The sequence below is a fragment of the Enoplosus armatus genome, chromosome 19 (genome assembly GCF_043641665.1).
Source record: "Enoplosus armatus isolate fEnoArm2 chromosome 19, fEnoArm2.hap1, whole genome shotgun sequence".
In the NCBI taxonomy this organism is placed as follows: Eukaryota; Metazoa; Chordata; class Actinopteri; order Centrarchiformes; family Enoplosidae; genus Enoplosus; species Enoplosus armatus.
The window spans coordinates 13,934,237-13,951,842 of record NC_092198.1 but is presented as its reverse complement, the minus strand read 5'-3'; the positions used below and the strand labels follow the sequence as shown (position 1 = coordinate 13,951,842).

Genomic DNA, 17,606 nt, shown 5'->3' with positions numbered 1-17,606 from the left:
CGATGTTGCACTCTGTGATCTGTTGGTTGGCCTGTGCAATGTTTCCTTTGGGTCGGTTTACTTAACCCTGGCATGTGGCCAGACCACAGACTGGCTCACTACAACTGTTCTGGACCAATTAAAAAGACTAATGAGGCCTGTTGCTTATCAAGTCACCCAGAGGGCAGACTACAGACTACCAAGAGAGCCTCGAGGAGACAATACACTGTTGAATAGAAGGTGGTCACGTGAATGGATGAATCATCAAATGCATTTCTCTAAACACAGATTAATTTACAATCTGTGTTAATGAGTCAATCTTCTGGTCAAACACACACTTCCCGATGAGTACACACTCACACAGTATAGAGTAGGCTACGTTAATAAAAACCATGACTACTCAAAGAATCTGTAACATCCCCCATAGTGAAAGTGGTTGACTGTTCTCTGCTGCCTTGCCTCGCTCTTTAGATGGAAAATCCAAATTTGGGATTCAGTGTAGAATCTGCGTGGAGCAAGCAAAACTAAAAACCACCATGGTTTAGTGCTGAATGAGATCAAGCAAATATGCTTGAAGGTACCCCTCTTTAATCTCTGATATCCTCTTAATGGAAATTGCCACCAGGTGACATCTGTTGTCCACATTGGAATCTGCTCCTTTCAGTTTCATGAAATTCAGTTAATTTCACATTAGTTAATTATAATGCAGTGGTCGCTCAGCTTTCTACATCAAACTTTTGTTAAATTTTGTTGTTAAAACTTGTTAACATAGGCTTATGTTACCCACCAGACAGCAGCTGCATGGTTTTCCAGGCATTACACACCCAGGTGGTGTTTAGCACATGCATATGTGTGTATACAATTACATCTGCAAGCTGCACTGCAAACGCTACTTCTAGCTCAGGTGGATTCATGCACTGACATGTGGGATGCAGGTGTAGTTAGGGATTTGTTTGTACATTCACTGTATTTTCTTACCTTATTAGGCCCCAAATCATCGACTGAGAATAGTTTTGGTACAGACACAGACTCAGTTCAGCGATGCTTTTGGCTCAAATTACATCAAGTTACTTGCATGCAAGTCTAATCTACATTTGTATTTCTTAAGAAACTGGGGGTAATCTTGCCCACACAGTTGGAATCCTTTTGGAGCCAGGTCCTACGCCGACCATTGGAAGAACTGCATCTTTAGTCACTCGTGCACTGACTTCAACATCCAGGAAAAGTAGTTTCTGCGTGATACAATCAAAACCATTTCACAAGGATTTCTTGCACATATTTTTCAGTGTTGATAATGCCACTATATTACAAATAATTCCTTTATGTTGAATCCACAGAGCATTCACAGACTGCCGCCACAGTGTCATCTGTAGCAGTGATAAATTGTCTTTTTAATCTCTCACTTATGTTATAGTTATTTACACCCAAGGACGCTGCAGCCACTGATGAAGTTTAGGGAGTGTGTGTCTGATAAAGAGAGTGAGAGAGAATGACAGCGAGAGGTGGAGGAGAAGAAATAAGCAACCCAGAAAACAACGGCCTCCTTCTTTCGCAGATTCTTATTTTACATCTCACCCCTCCTCTCGCTCTGTCAAGGCCACTCTTTTCTTCCTCCTACTTGCTCGGCCGAGGAGAGGTCAGAGTAAGAGAGAAAGCAACAGACACACACACACACACACACACACAACAAATCTTCTCCGCCTTATCGAGGACAACACACTGATAAGTGTGTCTCCACTCCCCATCCGACAGATCCATCTCCGAAAACATCTGAGACACACGTAGGAAGATGTGGAAATATATACGTGTGTGTAACAGATTGATGCTTCGATTCACTCCCATTACTGTCCACGTGTCAAACCAGAGCTGAACAGAGGTGAGCTGGGTGGTTTCAGAAGGGTATACTGACGTTGAGGGATGATAATTAACAAGGTTTAGGTGACGTGAGTTGGATGTGTGTGTGTTTGCACATTTTGGGAGTGCTGCACCTGCAACTAATGATGTGAAACTTGCCAACTTCATCTGCTGCAGCCCTCCATGCTCCACTCACTCCCCTCAGATCAGACTTGCACCTGTTGACCTGTACCAACACACACACACTCACACCTTACATAGATTCTTTGGCATGACAATAGCCATTCCACCACTCAGGGCTAAGTGCCTCCTTAACCTAGTCTCAGGCAATTAATTCCCTGATTTTTACTCCAGTGAATTCATGTCTCATGGACTAATACCAGCCCTGACATCATAATCTGTCCACTGCTCTGTCTCTTATGGAGATACATGGGCTGAGGAGTGTCACATAACCTCAGCTTTATCTTCAAACCTAAATGACAGTTTCCTTCTCCACATAATATCTGTCATACGTAGTTTTTATCAGGTTGAGTGGGTGCCTGGGGAGCTGATTTCTTAAGAGTGAGGTTGAAAACATGTAACTTATGATGCATAAAGTGATTCCCTGAACTTGTGCACTTTATTTTTGTTAAGTGGAAGTCAGTCACTGCTAAAATATTGTGACAAAAATGATGGGAGATAAGAAGTTACAGTAATATTGCTACCTTGGGACATATTTGATGCAAAAAAAAACATGTTGTTTTTATGGAAGATGAGATGTTCCGCAGTTGGGAATTTTGATAAGAAACAGCTCATTAACTACGCAATTTATATCTGCTGTGGATGAGATTCTTGTGTTTATTTTAGGCTAAAGAAGAGACTGCAGAGTCTGTGAAAGTGGAAAATGCTTATAATAGCAAGATGTGAACATATATGCTGCATTTAGATGCATTTGTTCCCCTTCTATAGGTGAGCAAGGTTTATCAGCTGTGCTGTACATGCATCAGTGTCAGGGCCGTAGCCAGGATTTTAGAAATACTCAGGTCATGAGTCACCCCATATATATTGTATTTATACGGTTGAGTCTAAGTGGTGTTTCATAGCAATCTCCACACTGGCAGGAAAAAGCCTTGATTTATTTGATATATTTTATGATTGTTGGCCTAAAGATAGTCAAATTTAACCATTTTGAGCATATAAATATTGGTCTCAGCTTTATAAATACCCACAATGTGTACGTTATTAATTGTTTCTAAAAGAAATCCTAACCCTAACCCAAATCCACAAAAAGTGTATGTGCTTTCGGGAATTCACCGCACATCCTCACCTCTGTGTGTGTTTTCGTGGTGGACGTGCGGGGCCGTTGGGTCGAGGTGGGCTGGGTCCGTGGTTCCCACAGCCTGTGTGGAGGCAGCCTCTGCTGCGCTATCAGCCTCCGTCTCCGGCCCCCCAGCACCAGCGGGCCCCCTGACGTCAGCCCCGGCCTGATAACGGGGTCCGCAGCAGGCAGTAGAGGGGTGGGAGGGGGAGGGGGACGGGGGTGGGGGGCCTGGCGATGGAGGGATGAGGTGGAGGGAGAGCGGCCGGCAGGGAGGGAGGGAATGGGGTTACACTAACAGAGCCAGTGGTGGATAAGACCCTCAGACAGATAAGACAGAGCAGAGTATGGAGCCTCTTTTGTTTTCCACTGCTCCTCCTGTCTGGTGGCATCTCCCTCCTCCTCCTCTCTGACATTCCCTCTTTTTCACTTTCAACTTCTTTTTTTCCAGACGTAACCAATTTGTTAAACTTTTCTCCTCTTTTCCCTCCCCTCTCTTTGTCCAAACAGAAATATTCCTCTTGTTATCTGCCATGTGCGCTGTGACCGTCCCTGGATTGAGGGACCTTTTCCTCCTCCCGCTTCCTCATTGTGTTTTTGTTTTCCCTTACAGTGTTTTGAGAGAGGGAGGAGCCTGCCGTTGACTGACAGCAGAAGAGAAGTTTTTGACATTGATGAAAAGTTCACACACTTATTTCCCTCCTTCTCATTCTTTCTCCATCACACTCTGCATCTTCTCACACCATTTTAGCCACACCGACACTTCTTTAACCCTCTCTGCATGAACTCTGCACGAACCCTTCAAAGACACCAGAATCCATTGTTTTGATGACGTCACCTCACCTTTACCTAACCTGAATCTTGCCCCTAACTTGCCCCTCCACGTACAAACGAACAGCTTTCCCTCTGCCTGCCTCATCACTGCAACTAAGCCCCACGTATCAGCATATTAAACACTGTCTTTGCATTTGTGTATGTGTGTGTGTGTGTTGCCTATTTGCTCTTTAGGCCTTCGCTAGCCTGCGGACTTTGGCCACTGCTTATCTCAGGGAGAGGTCCTGGGATCCCTGAGTCTTCACTGCTAAAAATACACTTGCTATTGCTCACACACAAACATGAACACACTGAGTATCATGGGGCACCCTGTCAGTCAGACACCTGGCCAATATGATTGGTCAGTGGTGGATTTTGCACGTGGGCTCATGATCATAACGAGTCACTCACAGAACTTCCTTAGGATTTTTCTCATTTTTTTTAAAGCTGGCATTTGAGCAAGCAACACCCAGGAGTGGAATTTCAAATATTAGCATACAATCGTCAAAGAAATATTGTGCTAAGTAGCTTTATAAACAATGGAGACCATCAGAACAAAAGAGGTTTTGATAATTTAATTCTTATCATCTGCAATTGAGTGTTGTGTGATGTGTTTGCGCTGCTCTTCAAACAGTGTGAACCAAGAGTCCAATTCAAGACTCAAGCCCGTCACATATGAGAACCTGCAACTGAGGAGTTAATAATTTATTCAGAAACAAAAAAACCCCACTCCTGGTTAATGGTGTGTGTGTGTGTGTGTGTGTGTGTGTGTGTGTGTGTGTTAGTCAGAAAGAGAGAGAGATTATCAGCGTTGCTGAAGCCCAGGTGTCTTGCTGAGAGGACTTGTGTGACTCCCTGACCTTACCTGGTCAAACACACTTAATCCGCAAGCATAACATACAGATACCTTAGAATAACACACAAATCCACACATACGCACACACACGAGCATTATTCCACAAGAAAACTGCACCCATTTGTAGAAAAATGAAGGCAGAATGCAAAACAAATGTGGACTGTATAGATACAACCAGTGTTTTACAATAAACTGAAACTCTGACAAAAACCCTAATTTCAATAAATGACTCACCCAAACTTGACCAAATATTATTACTAAAGGCTTCAGCCCCCAAAAGTGAACCAAAATGTATGGATATACATGATTTGAACTGAAGTTAGCGGATAGGAAAACGACCACAGACACACGGATGAATAAATTCATCGATGACGAAAGTTTTGATATTTCAAGATAAGAATGAGAGCAGTAGAAACCTAGAGAGACTTGGAGAAAAATAAAAACTGCAATAGAAGCAAACTGATAACAGACCAAATGACATTATATTTAAAATCCAATAGTTGATGGAATACATGTATTTTTTTGTGTTACAAATGAAATCACGTGTTTTGTGCACATGCTGTTGATGAATTGAAAGTCTGGCTCAATAAAGTAAAATCAATAAGTCAAAAAAGTCAACTGAGGTTTATCAAATAATTGTCAAACAGGAAAATTGAATGAATAAACAATCAAAAAAGAGTCGTCAGACATAATCAGAGGTCTTCATGAGCTCATTAGACAAACAGTGAGTTAATATTGATTAGCTCTGTTTCATCATTATCACATGAGTGGATCCAGAATGATCAATCTGATCAGATAAAAGGAGACAAACAGGTGAGGTCAGCAGGACCAGATGCAGGCGAGAGGAGAGGTCTTTCGTAAAAAACAAATTCATACTTTCTGCTTACGTTGCAAAACAGCGTGCTAATGAAGAGTACTCTGAGTGACGTGTGTGTGTGTGTGTGTGTGTGTGTGTCCCTGGCCTCTGTTGGCCCATATCGACAGGGTATTATGCCTCCTGGCTTTTCCTGCTTCTCCATTTGAAGTCTTCTTCCTGGAGCCAGGAGTCTACTAGCCGCTCTGTGTGTGTGTGTGTGTGTGTGTGTGTGTGTGTGTGTGTGTGTGTGCAAGGAAGAAGGGCCAAAGTAAGTCACCGACCCCAAATGATTGAGTCACTGCCCCAGCCAAGACGGGGACAGTTTTCCTGGTGCCTGGTTGGGACACACACACACACACACACACACACACACACACACACTTTCCTCAGCAACAGTCTGCTGCTGTCCGCCACATACCAGCATCTCTATCTAGTCCCTCACCCAACACCTCCTCATTCATACACACTGAAAACACACACAGTTGCACAGAATGATGGTTATAAACACACACACACACACACACACACACAGTTTTCTCGGGCTCTGGCCTCTGTCACTGTCAGTGATACAGCCTGGCATGTGCAAACACACAAATCAAAACACACACTGTACTGTACAATAACAGAAAAGAGGATGGACTCTGTTTGATTTTTTGGTATTTTTGTAAACTTTTCACCTTATATTTGGCCAGATTAGACTGCAGGGTTTAGTCGCCCGTTGGCCTGAAAGACGAATGACACCAAACGTTGTTGCAGCTGAATGAGGACTGACTGAGGATCTAACTCTCTAAACTTCTTGCACAGCATGCAGAACTAAGAGAAATGTCTCCATGTTTCTTTTCTTACATTAATTATTATTTCACATGGCGGCACACAGACTGAACCTCTATACATTAACTGGAACCATAAAAACATGAATCATCTCTGACTTTGATGCTGCTTTATGCCCTCGCAGGCAAACAGGGACCCACGCCTTGATATTATTAGCCACAAATTGGTGGTTCTGTTATCAGCCTGCAGTTACACATTGATGACAGTTCCTCATTTCCATTGAGGCAATCTTGCTCTATTTGACTTATACAAGAGAGGGTGGGGGGTGGTGAGTCAATACTACTGTGTAAGGCTATAGGTTATTGTATAAGATTAAGATAGATAGATAGATAGATACGCACACTCATAATTCACTCATTGAAATACCACATGTGCATACTGTATGCTCCCAAGCCATAAGTAAAACATGCACTGTTAGCTGCTACTAACATAACACACTCGAACCTCTGACTGACTGTCAGTGGTCATGTTGCATTGTGGGTAAGAATATATGAAATAACAAAGATGATATCTCTGGTTCTGCAGCATCAGTTTTGATCCTTTTTTAAAGAAAACTGTCCGTCGTGAGTCCGACAGCGTTACAGGAGTGCAATGCTGAACCCGTGGAGTCCTCTCACACAGGCGTTTTCAGTTATGTCTTGATTACCATGTCAATTTTGAATCTACATATCTATCTTTTATCATTTTTTAAAATTTTAATTAATCTATTTAATCTAAGGGACCGTGCAAAACAGTAAACATGAGTTATGCCATTTAGTTAGCCAAGAGTGTAAGCTTGTCTTCTCAAAAAACTTTTTTATTGATTTGCTGAACTCATCAAATGATACATTTCCTAAGGGATCTAGTTTGTAATGTTTTTTTCACTGTAGTCATTTTAACGTGCTAGCAGGGAAACCACAGATGTAATTAATTACATTAATGACGGCTGCATTCCATTTAGGTGTGCACCTAAATGGAAAGGAGTCATAATTCATGTTATTAGCTACACCTGTGATTGTCATGCAACATGACAGGTCAAAGTATCTGTTTACATGCAGAGAACAACCTTGTCAAAACTGCAAAATCTGTTTATTAGCGAGAGAAATTGGACATTAAAGGTGATTTCATTTAATCAGATGTTATTTTTCTATTTGACACTTTCTGTCACTGATTCTCTTCCTAGTGGGAAACCTCTGAAGTGAATTTTAAAAATGAAAGAAATTCGATCAACAGGCCTGGTCATAGATAGTCATAATCTGATAACCTTTTAATCAGATAATGTACAACACAGTGAATTAGGGATTATAGAGTTAAACTTTCACACACACACACACACACACACACACACTGGACCATATTGGCAGCCTGTGTTGAGCCACATAACTCAACGAGCGGCTGACTGTGGGAAGTGGCTGCACAATGAAATGGCCTCGTGTGTTTACGTTCACTGGTGTTGATGACAGGTATAAATCTGTCCTCATGAGGACAACAACCGCCGGAGACTTCCGACTGCAGGCGCGTCAAGCGTCCAGCGCGATGCATCATGTTTGTCACGAAGAAAAGAAAAAGAAAAAGGCCTCGATGTTGCGTATAAGACGTGTAGATAATTCAGCACATGTATGGAAGTCATGTGACAACAAACTGAAACAAATCAATGACCTGTTAGACCCTCCAGAATATATATATATATATATATACATATATATATATGTATATGTATATGTAGCCTATCTGCTTCTCCTTCATTAATGCCTTTCTATAGGCCTTCTATTGGTTAATGGATAACTTGTTTTCATGTGACGTTAATAACGGCCACCACGTGTTTAGAAACTGTAAAACATCTTGATCTCTAGAATCAGGAAAGAATTATATTATATAAAGAAAATATCAGTTAATATAATACGTTTTTCAGTGGTTTTACTTTAGTTCATATATTTATACGATACGTTTGCAGGAAAAAAATATTATAGCTTCACTGTAACTTCAAATACCACTGGGGGAGAAAACGAGATCATACAACGTTTAAGCACCACAGACAAGAACATCGTCGTGATTTTCTATCTGTCCATCAATCGCCATTTAGAGAGATTTCAAAGCAACGAAAAATGGTAAAGAGAGTTGGTTTAGAGGGAACAAGGCTTCAGTTTGTAATTTGTATGTTTTAATGTTCCGTGTTCAAAGTGATTTTATTTCGCCACATTTACATATTTTGACATAGTTTGTGACAGAAATAGAAACGTATCTACAACTCTGTAACAGGGAAGAGGCCAACATCTGTACTGAAGACCTTCTTATGCGTTATTTTAATTCACAAATGAAAGTAAAAAGGGATTTTCTTTTTAAATTAAAATGATTTCTAAATAGGTACAACAAAATAATTTGTTTCATCGAGCTAAGCATGCAGGACATAATGAGTAAAAAATAAAGATCAGATATAAAATAATAATGAAATAAATCAGAATCAGAAACTGTTTATTAATCTCTGGTTAACACCGCGAAACTTCAGGTATCTAGAATAAAACTGTCAGATAACTGAATGTGATTTGGTTGGTCGTTTCATTAAAATCCTTCTTTTCACATTTCTTGTTTTGGGGGAGAGAGAGGGACACACACACACACACACACACACACACACAGAGAGAGAGAGAGAGAGAGAGAGAGAGAGAGAGAGAGAGAGAGAGAGAGAGATGATAACAGCTGGATCTTGATCACAAAGTGTAGTCTCTCACTCCTCCTCTCTCGCGTGTCTCCTCTCAGTTTATTCTTGATTTTCTGAATGTTGCGGTTTACTTGACTTCTCGCCAGCAGATCTGATTTGAATGAGGACGAGCGAGCTTTGGGGATCACATTGAACCATATCTTTTTGCGTTAATACTACGCCATCCTGTGCGTAACTGCATCCATTATCCCTTCCATCAACACGGATGTCCAGCTTCAAGGAGAGGATATGTATCAGGGCATAATGACAACCAACCACGGACCCCCTTCTTATGAGGCCGGATTTCTCCACAACGCCTCGGCGGGCACCTCTCCGGTTTATGTGCCCACCACCCGGGTCGTCACCCCCATGATCCCGGCGCTGCCTTACCTCCAGACGCCCGGCGCGTCGCAGCAGAGCAGCCCCGTGTCGAGCCACTCTGCTTGGGCGCAGTCGGGCGCCGACTCGGTGCCCTCGTACAACCACTCCCCGGTGTCTCCGCGCTTCGCCTTCTCCACCAGCCCGCCTCTGTCCTCCGGGGTGGCCACGGCCCGGGAGACGGCAGCCTCTTACACCAGCCCGCTGAACATCTCTGCCAACGGGAGGGAGCATTACGGCGCCCGGAGCCTCAGCGGGTCATATCACAGCCACTACCCGGCCTACATGACCCCGAACGTGAGTGGAACGTGGCCGGCGTCCCCCTTTGATAGCCCGGTCCTCCACGGTCTCCAAACCGGCGCTCCTCCTGGCACAACGCGGCACCCAAACATAGGTGAGCGACAGGATTACAAACACATAACTTTAATTCAATATTTTGTGTAAGTGTCGTGCTGAAAATTAAAAGGTGTTTCGACTTGAAATTCTGTTATCCAGACAGAAATGTAAGGAATGTCAAAGAGGTTACAAGGCCTGATTGAAAAATGTTTTTCGCAGAAATAAAATTATATTTTTGACGCAAATCCTGCTGCAGGACAGGTCTTAAAAAACGGTTTCCTCTGATATCAGAAATAATCTCTTAATCAAGATTAAGGCTTATTTAGGTTAATTGTCGGAGGACCTGAAATATGATCTGAAAATAACAACTAATTTGACTAACTTGAAATATAATAACACAAAACAAGATACAATGTGTGGTTTATATTTTACACAACTATCAGACCAATTCTTTTATAAAAGGAATCGATTACATTTGCTTGAATAATGAGGCAAGTTTAAACATTAGGCCTATTTTTGTCTGACAAAAGAAGATCTGATAAAAAAAAGTTACTGTTCATCAAATTTCTGCAGAACGAAAATCAGCGTCCAATTAAAATGAAGCAGGACCTGCATGTTTTTTTTGTTTGCATTCATTACATTTGATCATAACCCTATAACGTATTTTAGGCAGCAACATGAGATGAGCCCATAAATCCGCCACAGAGCGTCTCTGCAGAAGGACTGTCAAAGAGGTAACATACATTACAAGGAATTTCTTCCTTGTAATGTATGTCACTTGGCAATAAACAGTTTCTGGTTCTGACTAAAGGCTGATCGTCACCTTTGAAATTTTTGTTTGGCAGTTTATCTATTTAAGTTGCACGATTTCTATTTCACTAAAGTATTTTCACGACAGTTAAATATGATAAATAAAGCGCAAATATTTTTTCTAATGAAATGTAAGTTAAGTTTGGCTACACTAAAATAGCAGTTAGTGTACCTGCTCACAGCGACAGTATCGTTGGATCATGTTAACGGTTAGTCGAAACTGCTGGCTGCTGAGCTGCATTATATTTGTAATAATAATCATCACACATTTGAGGTGTTTTTACTTTATGAACTATACATTCACCTTACTTATCCCACGTGTCTGGAAGTGACATTTAACACGTAAAAACAACATAAAGTCATTCAATGAAATGAATGGCTACTTCATTTGAAATGATTTCAAACTATATCTTATGATGAGTTCCTCTAAAATAAACCAATAGGTCAGACAATAGAGTATCAATGACAATTATACTACACTCAGATTGGCTGTTTTAATACCAACTATATAATTAACATAATATAACAACATGTTTTGTGTATCTTTATGAATCAAAGAGACATTATGGGAATGACAGAAATTAATATTTAACTGAACCTGAATTGATAACAGTTTGTAGGGATTACAAACTTTGGTTTATGAGTTGTGTTTGACTGTGGCCTCGTGGATGAGGTCAGATTTTATTAGATTTCTAGAAGTGTGTGTGCGTGGAGAAACTGATCCTGATCAGCCGCTCTGGACTCACTGCATCAACGTCAGAGTTGGTGAGGATACAGCGAATCCTTTTCCAGCGATAAAACATGTTGGGAGTAATTTCAACCCTAACTTTACGTCCAGGCGTTTGGCTGCAGGTTGCAGTGTACTCTGGACCATCTCAGCGCATTGATTTTGCTTTGGTTGTCAGTTTTTCGATGACTGTGACTTGCACCTTGTATGGTCTACAGTAATCAGCATTGTGTTTATTTGACCTGTGTTTCTTCCATTATCTACATTTATTTTCTGTACTGCTGGCAGCTGCAGGGTGATGGGCATCTAAACCTTTACATTCACATTTCATTATCATGGAACTTACAACCTAATCTGATTGGCTGGACCATTATTACACATATCACTTCTCATTAGTATCAAATTAACAGTTGATTAACAGCTGATTACTTCTCCATTTATAAATACCAGCCTCTCTTCCTGTCTGCTGATTAATAAGCATGTGACCTGACTGACTGCACCGAAAAATGGTTTGTGTGGTGATGACTCAAATAGCCTAAGCGTTCCCATCTACAAGGCTAATGTAATGTTAATCTCCCCGAAGCCTTTGATGAATACAGAAAAAGATCAGCTGTACAAGAGTGTGAGAGATAAGAGCATTGATCCACTCTGACCTCTTCATCTGATTACAATCACACTCCTCTCACAGTACAGCCTGTTCCCTCGCTGATGGACGAACATGCCTTCATGTTTCAATTCTTCACCTCATTGTTTTACAATCACATAAAAATTAGATCAAAATCTTAGTTTGATGAAGTGGCATTCAGCCTTGAAAGTCTCTGTTGTCTGGTTGGTCAACAGGAGAAAAGGAAACCACGCTTTGTCTTCTGAGTCAATGAAAGAAGAAATGCATCGCAATGAGGATTCTTTTAGTGATCGTCACATGAAATATGATCAGTGATATTTAGCATAAAGCTTACTGAGAAGCTTAAGTTCTGTAAAACATCAGTAAGAAAATATGTTTGATTATTCAAAAATAGCTTCACAATTACTTTGCGCTTCTAAACATCTAAAACTCTTTTAGTAAAAAGGAAGTTATGCATCAGATGTCCATCATTCTGGAAACAGCTATAACATTTCTCCAACGACAAGAGAAGCTTTTTATGATGTATGTTTTGGATAAAACATAATTATTTTTGTTTATAAGACATTACATCTGTATGCACTCTGATAGTAATGAAAATGAAATGTGTCTCCTTCACATACAAGGAGCCTCTGCCTATCTAAATATTAAACAAACAGCCAACTGATGACTTAAACAGTTTAATATTCTCTCCCTTTGGACTGTGGCATGTTGGCAAGTAACACACACAAATCTTTTTGCAGTTTGCTCGGCATGTGGGTAAACATCGGTGGGAAAAAAATGTTAAAAATGAATAAAGTAAAATGTTTTAAAAGCACTGAGTGTAAAATGCATAAATAAATATCAAAAGCAAAAATACTTATACTGAAGAATAAGTACAAGTGATGTAAAAAATACTCCAGTACAAGTAAAAGTCCTTGAAACTCTAAAACTGTATATATTACCATTAGATTATTATTACTGATACATTAATGCTAATTTCAACTATTTCATATATTGTTGGGTTGTTTGATTTACAGCAATTAATCATATCTTATAAATTCACCTTGTGTTTTTTTTTTATCTGTACAGCTGTCAAGATATGTAGTGGAGTAAAAAGTGCAATAATTCCCTCTGAAATGTGGAGTAGAAGTGTAAAGTAGCATAAAATGGAAATACTCAAGCATCTTAAATTCGTACTGGAATAAAAGTACTTATATACTGTATATTCGCACAGTCCAGGTTGTTGGGTTTCACTATTTCACATAGCAGCTGTTACATAAATGTTTATATTGTGATCATATGTTTTTGCATGTAAAGTCTCTATATCCAACGTAATGAGTGACCACAGCCGTCAGACAAATGTAGCTGAGTACATATACTAAAAACATAACGTCTAAGCAAAAGGAAATATTCATGTGAAGTGAAAGTAGCACAGAATTGTACTTAGATAAAGCTGAGTTCGTCTGCACGTCACAGTAGACATGCTATTTATTTTTGTCACCTTTGTCCTCTAATAGCGTCAGTGTGGTGTGTTTTTTAAACTGCACCCTGATAAAGACACACTGACATTCACGCAACGGAAAAAATAAACCTCCATTTAGACAGACACGGACACTGCACTGTTGCGTTTTTGTGTATTGTCTCATGTGGCTGTGATGTGTTGGCTACAATTGCTGCCTGGCTCAAGGTTAGCTTGCCCTGCCGTCTTTGTTTTGCTCTCAGCCTTGGAGGAGGCCTGCATATGCATCAGTGCCATTCCAGTTACACTCTGCAGCGAGGGAGGACCAGAGGGAGGCCAGATTTATACTATCTGAAGAAGAAGAATCACACGCAGTGGAGCGTACAATTAAAAAGCACATTAGGGTCTGATTTAAATGTGGCTTTTATAGTTAATAAGTTGGTGTTTTCCACATGTCTTCAAGCTTTAACCTCACATAGCTGATGAATATTGTCACCATCAAACCACAGATTGATGTCCTTCCCCTGAACGGCTAAGTGGTTCTTGGGAGATACTCTGTTATGTGGCAGATGAGAGAGTGAAGATGTCATGCTATCTGAGAGAGAGGGAGAGAAGAGATGTGATAGACACGGACTCTCTATTTGAATATGATGGAGCTCTATTGCGTCTCTATTTCCAGCCGACTCTTTATCTCATGGAGAGCTGCGAGATAAGGAGGGATTCCAGGCTGCTGTTGTGTGGGCCTGTTGTAGGACTGTAGCCCGCCCTGCGCCTCCTGCTGGTGTAGAAGTGCCACTGCATTTGATGACCACCCTGTCAGGGTTTTCACAGGAAATTGTTGGAGGGTGGAAAGAATTTTTGTGGCATGAGCCCAGCTGGAAGTTAGAAGAATCACAGAAATTAACTCAGTGTGAGTCTGTAACATGAACTAAATAAGTTATATGTGGAGAGTATATAAAGATCAGTTTAATTTTCTATGCAATGGCCGACAATGGTAGCAGACACAGCTTTGCCAACTTATTGCCAAAACATTATCAGTGAAACATCAACTTTCAGGAAAAAAAAAGCCATGACTTCAACTTGACCAGGATGCTTTCATTTTTCTTTATTCAGTGGAGTTTTGAAGGAATTTACTAACGGAGGTACTAGATATTTTACTTAAGTAAAAGTACTAATACCACAGTATAGAAATACTAATAAAAGTCCTGAATTAAAACACTTACTTGAAGTATTAGCATCAAAATATCATGCAGAATGGACCATTTCAATTGTGTATGTTGCATTATTGGATTACAACTATTGATAGATTAATATACGTATTACTTTAATGTTGCAGCTGGTAAAGGTGGGGCTGATCTAATTACTTTAAATACTGCTGGGTAGCTTAATCTACAATATCACATCATCATTTATTTGTTGATTATTGTATTAATAATCTGAAACTGTAAAGTAACTAGTAATTACATTTGTCAAATGAATGTAATAGAGTAAAAGTATAGTAAGTAGCATAAAATGGAGTACCTCAAAATTGTACTAGTGCAGTACTTGAGAAATGTACTTAGTTACTTTGCACCAGTGGCATTGTATTATCCTTGAACAGTTACATGTTTTGGCTTATTGTATTTCTCTCTTGTCGTCCTTCATCAGACCTGTTTGATGACTTTGCTGAGGGGCGAGAGTGTGTGAACTGTGGGGCGATGTCGACCCCCCTCTGGAGGCGGGATGGTACCGGCCACTACCTGTGTAACGCCTGCGGACTGTACCACAAGATGAATGGCATCAACAGACCTCTCATCAAACCTCAAAGACGGCTGGTGGGACAGTAGGGCACTTTTCCCTGCAGGCAATACAGAGTGTTACATGGATGATAAATTCACCTGAGATATTTTTGTCTTTTTGTCATATTTCTAATGCTGCAGTCTGCCTCGAGGAGGGTGGGCCTGTCTTGCACCAACTGTCACACCACCACCACCACCCTGTGGCGACGAAACGCAGAGGGAGAGCCGGTCTGCAACGCCTGTGGCCTCTACATGAAACTCCACGGGGTGAGAGCATGCTTTGCAAATAGAAATACACAGACGTCAATAAAGCAAATACACATCTAAGCACCAAGTACACACCATCAAATGAGATTTTCAAAAAGTTTGAGTTTTGAAAATGTATCTTAAGAAATTAGTGGAAGTCTTGAGGGCAAAAGACTTATCATCTGTACATTTTTCAGCCATATCCTTTTTCCTTTACACCTCTGAATCTTGACTTCCCTTCATTTTTGTCTCACCAGCCTCCAAGGATGCTACTCTTATCTTACTTCAGTCTGCTGTTTGACTAAAGGTTATTTCTTTGTTGTCTCGACAGGTACCACGACCCCTGGCTATGAAGAAAGAAGGGATCCAGACCCGCAAACGCAAACCCAAGAACCTCAACAAGCCCCACACTGGTGAGCTTCAAAACCACCTGTGCTCACGTTTGTGCGTATATACCATCTGTGACTGTGTACTGACCTCAGATCTGTGCTCCACAGGGACCCCAGGCAGTGAGGGGACTCCAGTCACGCCAAGCAGCACTCCCCGTGCCTCCGCCGCCACAGAGGAGCCTCGCCAGATAAAGACAGAGCCGGACACTCACAGCTTGTACTCACACCACAGTGCACACACACAGGTTGGATGCCTTTTTAGTCGAACTTCAGAGAATATTTATGTCCAATTTTTTTGTAGAGTCTTTGGTTGTGATAACAAAAGAGGTAGAGGCACTCATTGCACATTACATTCAGCTATAGAACAATCTAATAAGCCCAGAAACTATCACCTCAAGGAACAGACAAGAGTTAAACTACTTTAGACATGTTTATTATAACCCAAATTCTACAATATGGAGTCTTATTTGGCACTTATTATATTGATATTCCTCCAACATGCCAAGTAATAGGACAAGGAAAGATAAAGTCCCTATCTAAGATTGTTATGTGATGCACCAAGAGGCGCTCATCTGCACTAACAGCCTCACAGGACAGATTAAATCCTGCACTAGCCTTTCTCACCATTTTTTTCTGTATCCCTCTAGATTTCAGCCCTGCCAGCCTACATGGTGGCTCAAGGTGGGGCCATTCCTCTCAAGATGTCCCCTGGGGGCCACAGCGGGTCCTCTGGCTCCAAAGCTGAGCCCTGGAACAACCTAATCCTGGCCTAGAAGACCTACATCTCAACCTATATCTATACCGATTAAACTCTCCTGAGAGACAGGGCTCTCCAGACAGCAGACTGCCGCTCTGGATGCAGATGTTCCCGCAGCCTACACACCGCACAGTGCCTTCAGTATGACGCTCTGGGACGCATACATGGGCGCCACAAAGGAAACAGATAGTGTGTGTTCAATCTCAGCAATCGAGGACTGAATGGAGTTTGTGTTAGACAATCATTAAAGAGCAGCACTGTGATGGGAAACACACAACAACTCTTGATATGAAAAACAAGCAACAAGTGAAAAAAGGGAACATTTTTTTGTGTCAGTCTCACCTTTTTCCACCAGGCCAGTGCAGGGGCATTGAGTGCTTGACAAATACTGTCACACAAACCAGTAACAAATAACGGTAATGGTCAGACTTTTTCTCCCTGAGTAATTTTTATTTGAACATATTTGTCTTGTCTTCATATTATTATGGACATTTTCGCCATAAAATGATTGACACTTGAAACATGTAACACACCTTAATGTCAAAAGAAGCACCATACAGGAGCTGTAGCAAGTGTACTTAAAGGGCCAGTTCACATTAATACGAAAAATATATATTTTCACACTTACAAGTGGTGTTTACTTTGCACCACAATGCATGGAGGTGAATTAAGTTTTGTTTGTGGTGCTAAAAGCATTGAAAATTATATTTCAAAAACTCTTTACAAACTCAGCAGCAATATCTCAAAATGTTAGCAAATAAAACCAAAATTCTGCAAAGCAAAAAAACAGTAGGTTAGTGAACTGACCCTTTTACCATTGCCCCAAGCAATCTAATTCTACAAGCTAATCTGGATAATTTCTTATAAACTGACTGTAACTAAGAGAGACATTCATCACTCCTCAGTAAACATGATCTCCTACTCGGTGCAATAGGAGCAGCTCCCTGGCGGTTTGTTGT

General features: G+C 40.9%; 1 protein-coding gene across 1 annotated transcript; it reads left to right on the top strand.

The window, feature by feature from the left end:
• The first annotated feature begins 9,412 nt into the window (after positions 1–9,412).
• Positions 9,413–16,663, top strand: gata4 (GATA binding protein 4). Its single transcript, XM_070925832.1, has 6 exons — positions 9,413–9,935; positions 15,125–15,291; positions 15,397–15,522; positions 15,833–15,914; positions 15,999–16,135; positions 16,538–16,663. The coding sequence occupies exons 1-6, from the start codon at positions 9,413–9,415 to the stop codon at positions 16,661–16,663; spliced, it is 1,161 nt and encodes a 386-aa protein (XP_070781933.1).
• The last annotated feature ends 943 nt before the right edge of the window (positions 16,664–17,606 follow it).

Excerpts from the sequence above, each read along its gene's own strand:
- gata4 (XM_070925832.1), top strand. The coding sequence starts at position 9,413 with ATGTATCAGGGCATAATGACAACCAACCACGGACCCCCTTCTTATGAG. Across the intron at positions 15,523-15,832 it reads TCTACATGAAACTCCACGGG|GTACCACGACCCCTGGCTAT; the intron begins GTGAGAGCATGC and ends TTGTCTCGACAG. Across the intron at positions 16,136-16,537 it reads ACCACAGTGCACACACACAG|ATTTCAGCCCTGCCAGCCTA; the intron begins GTTGGATGCCTT and ends GTATCCCTCTAG.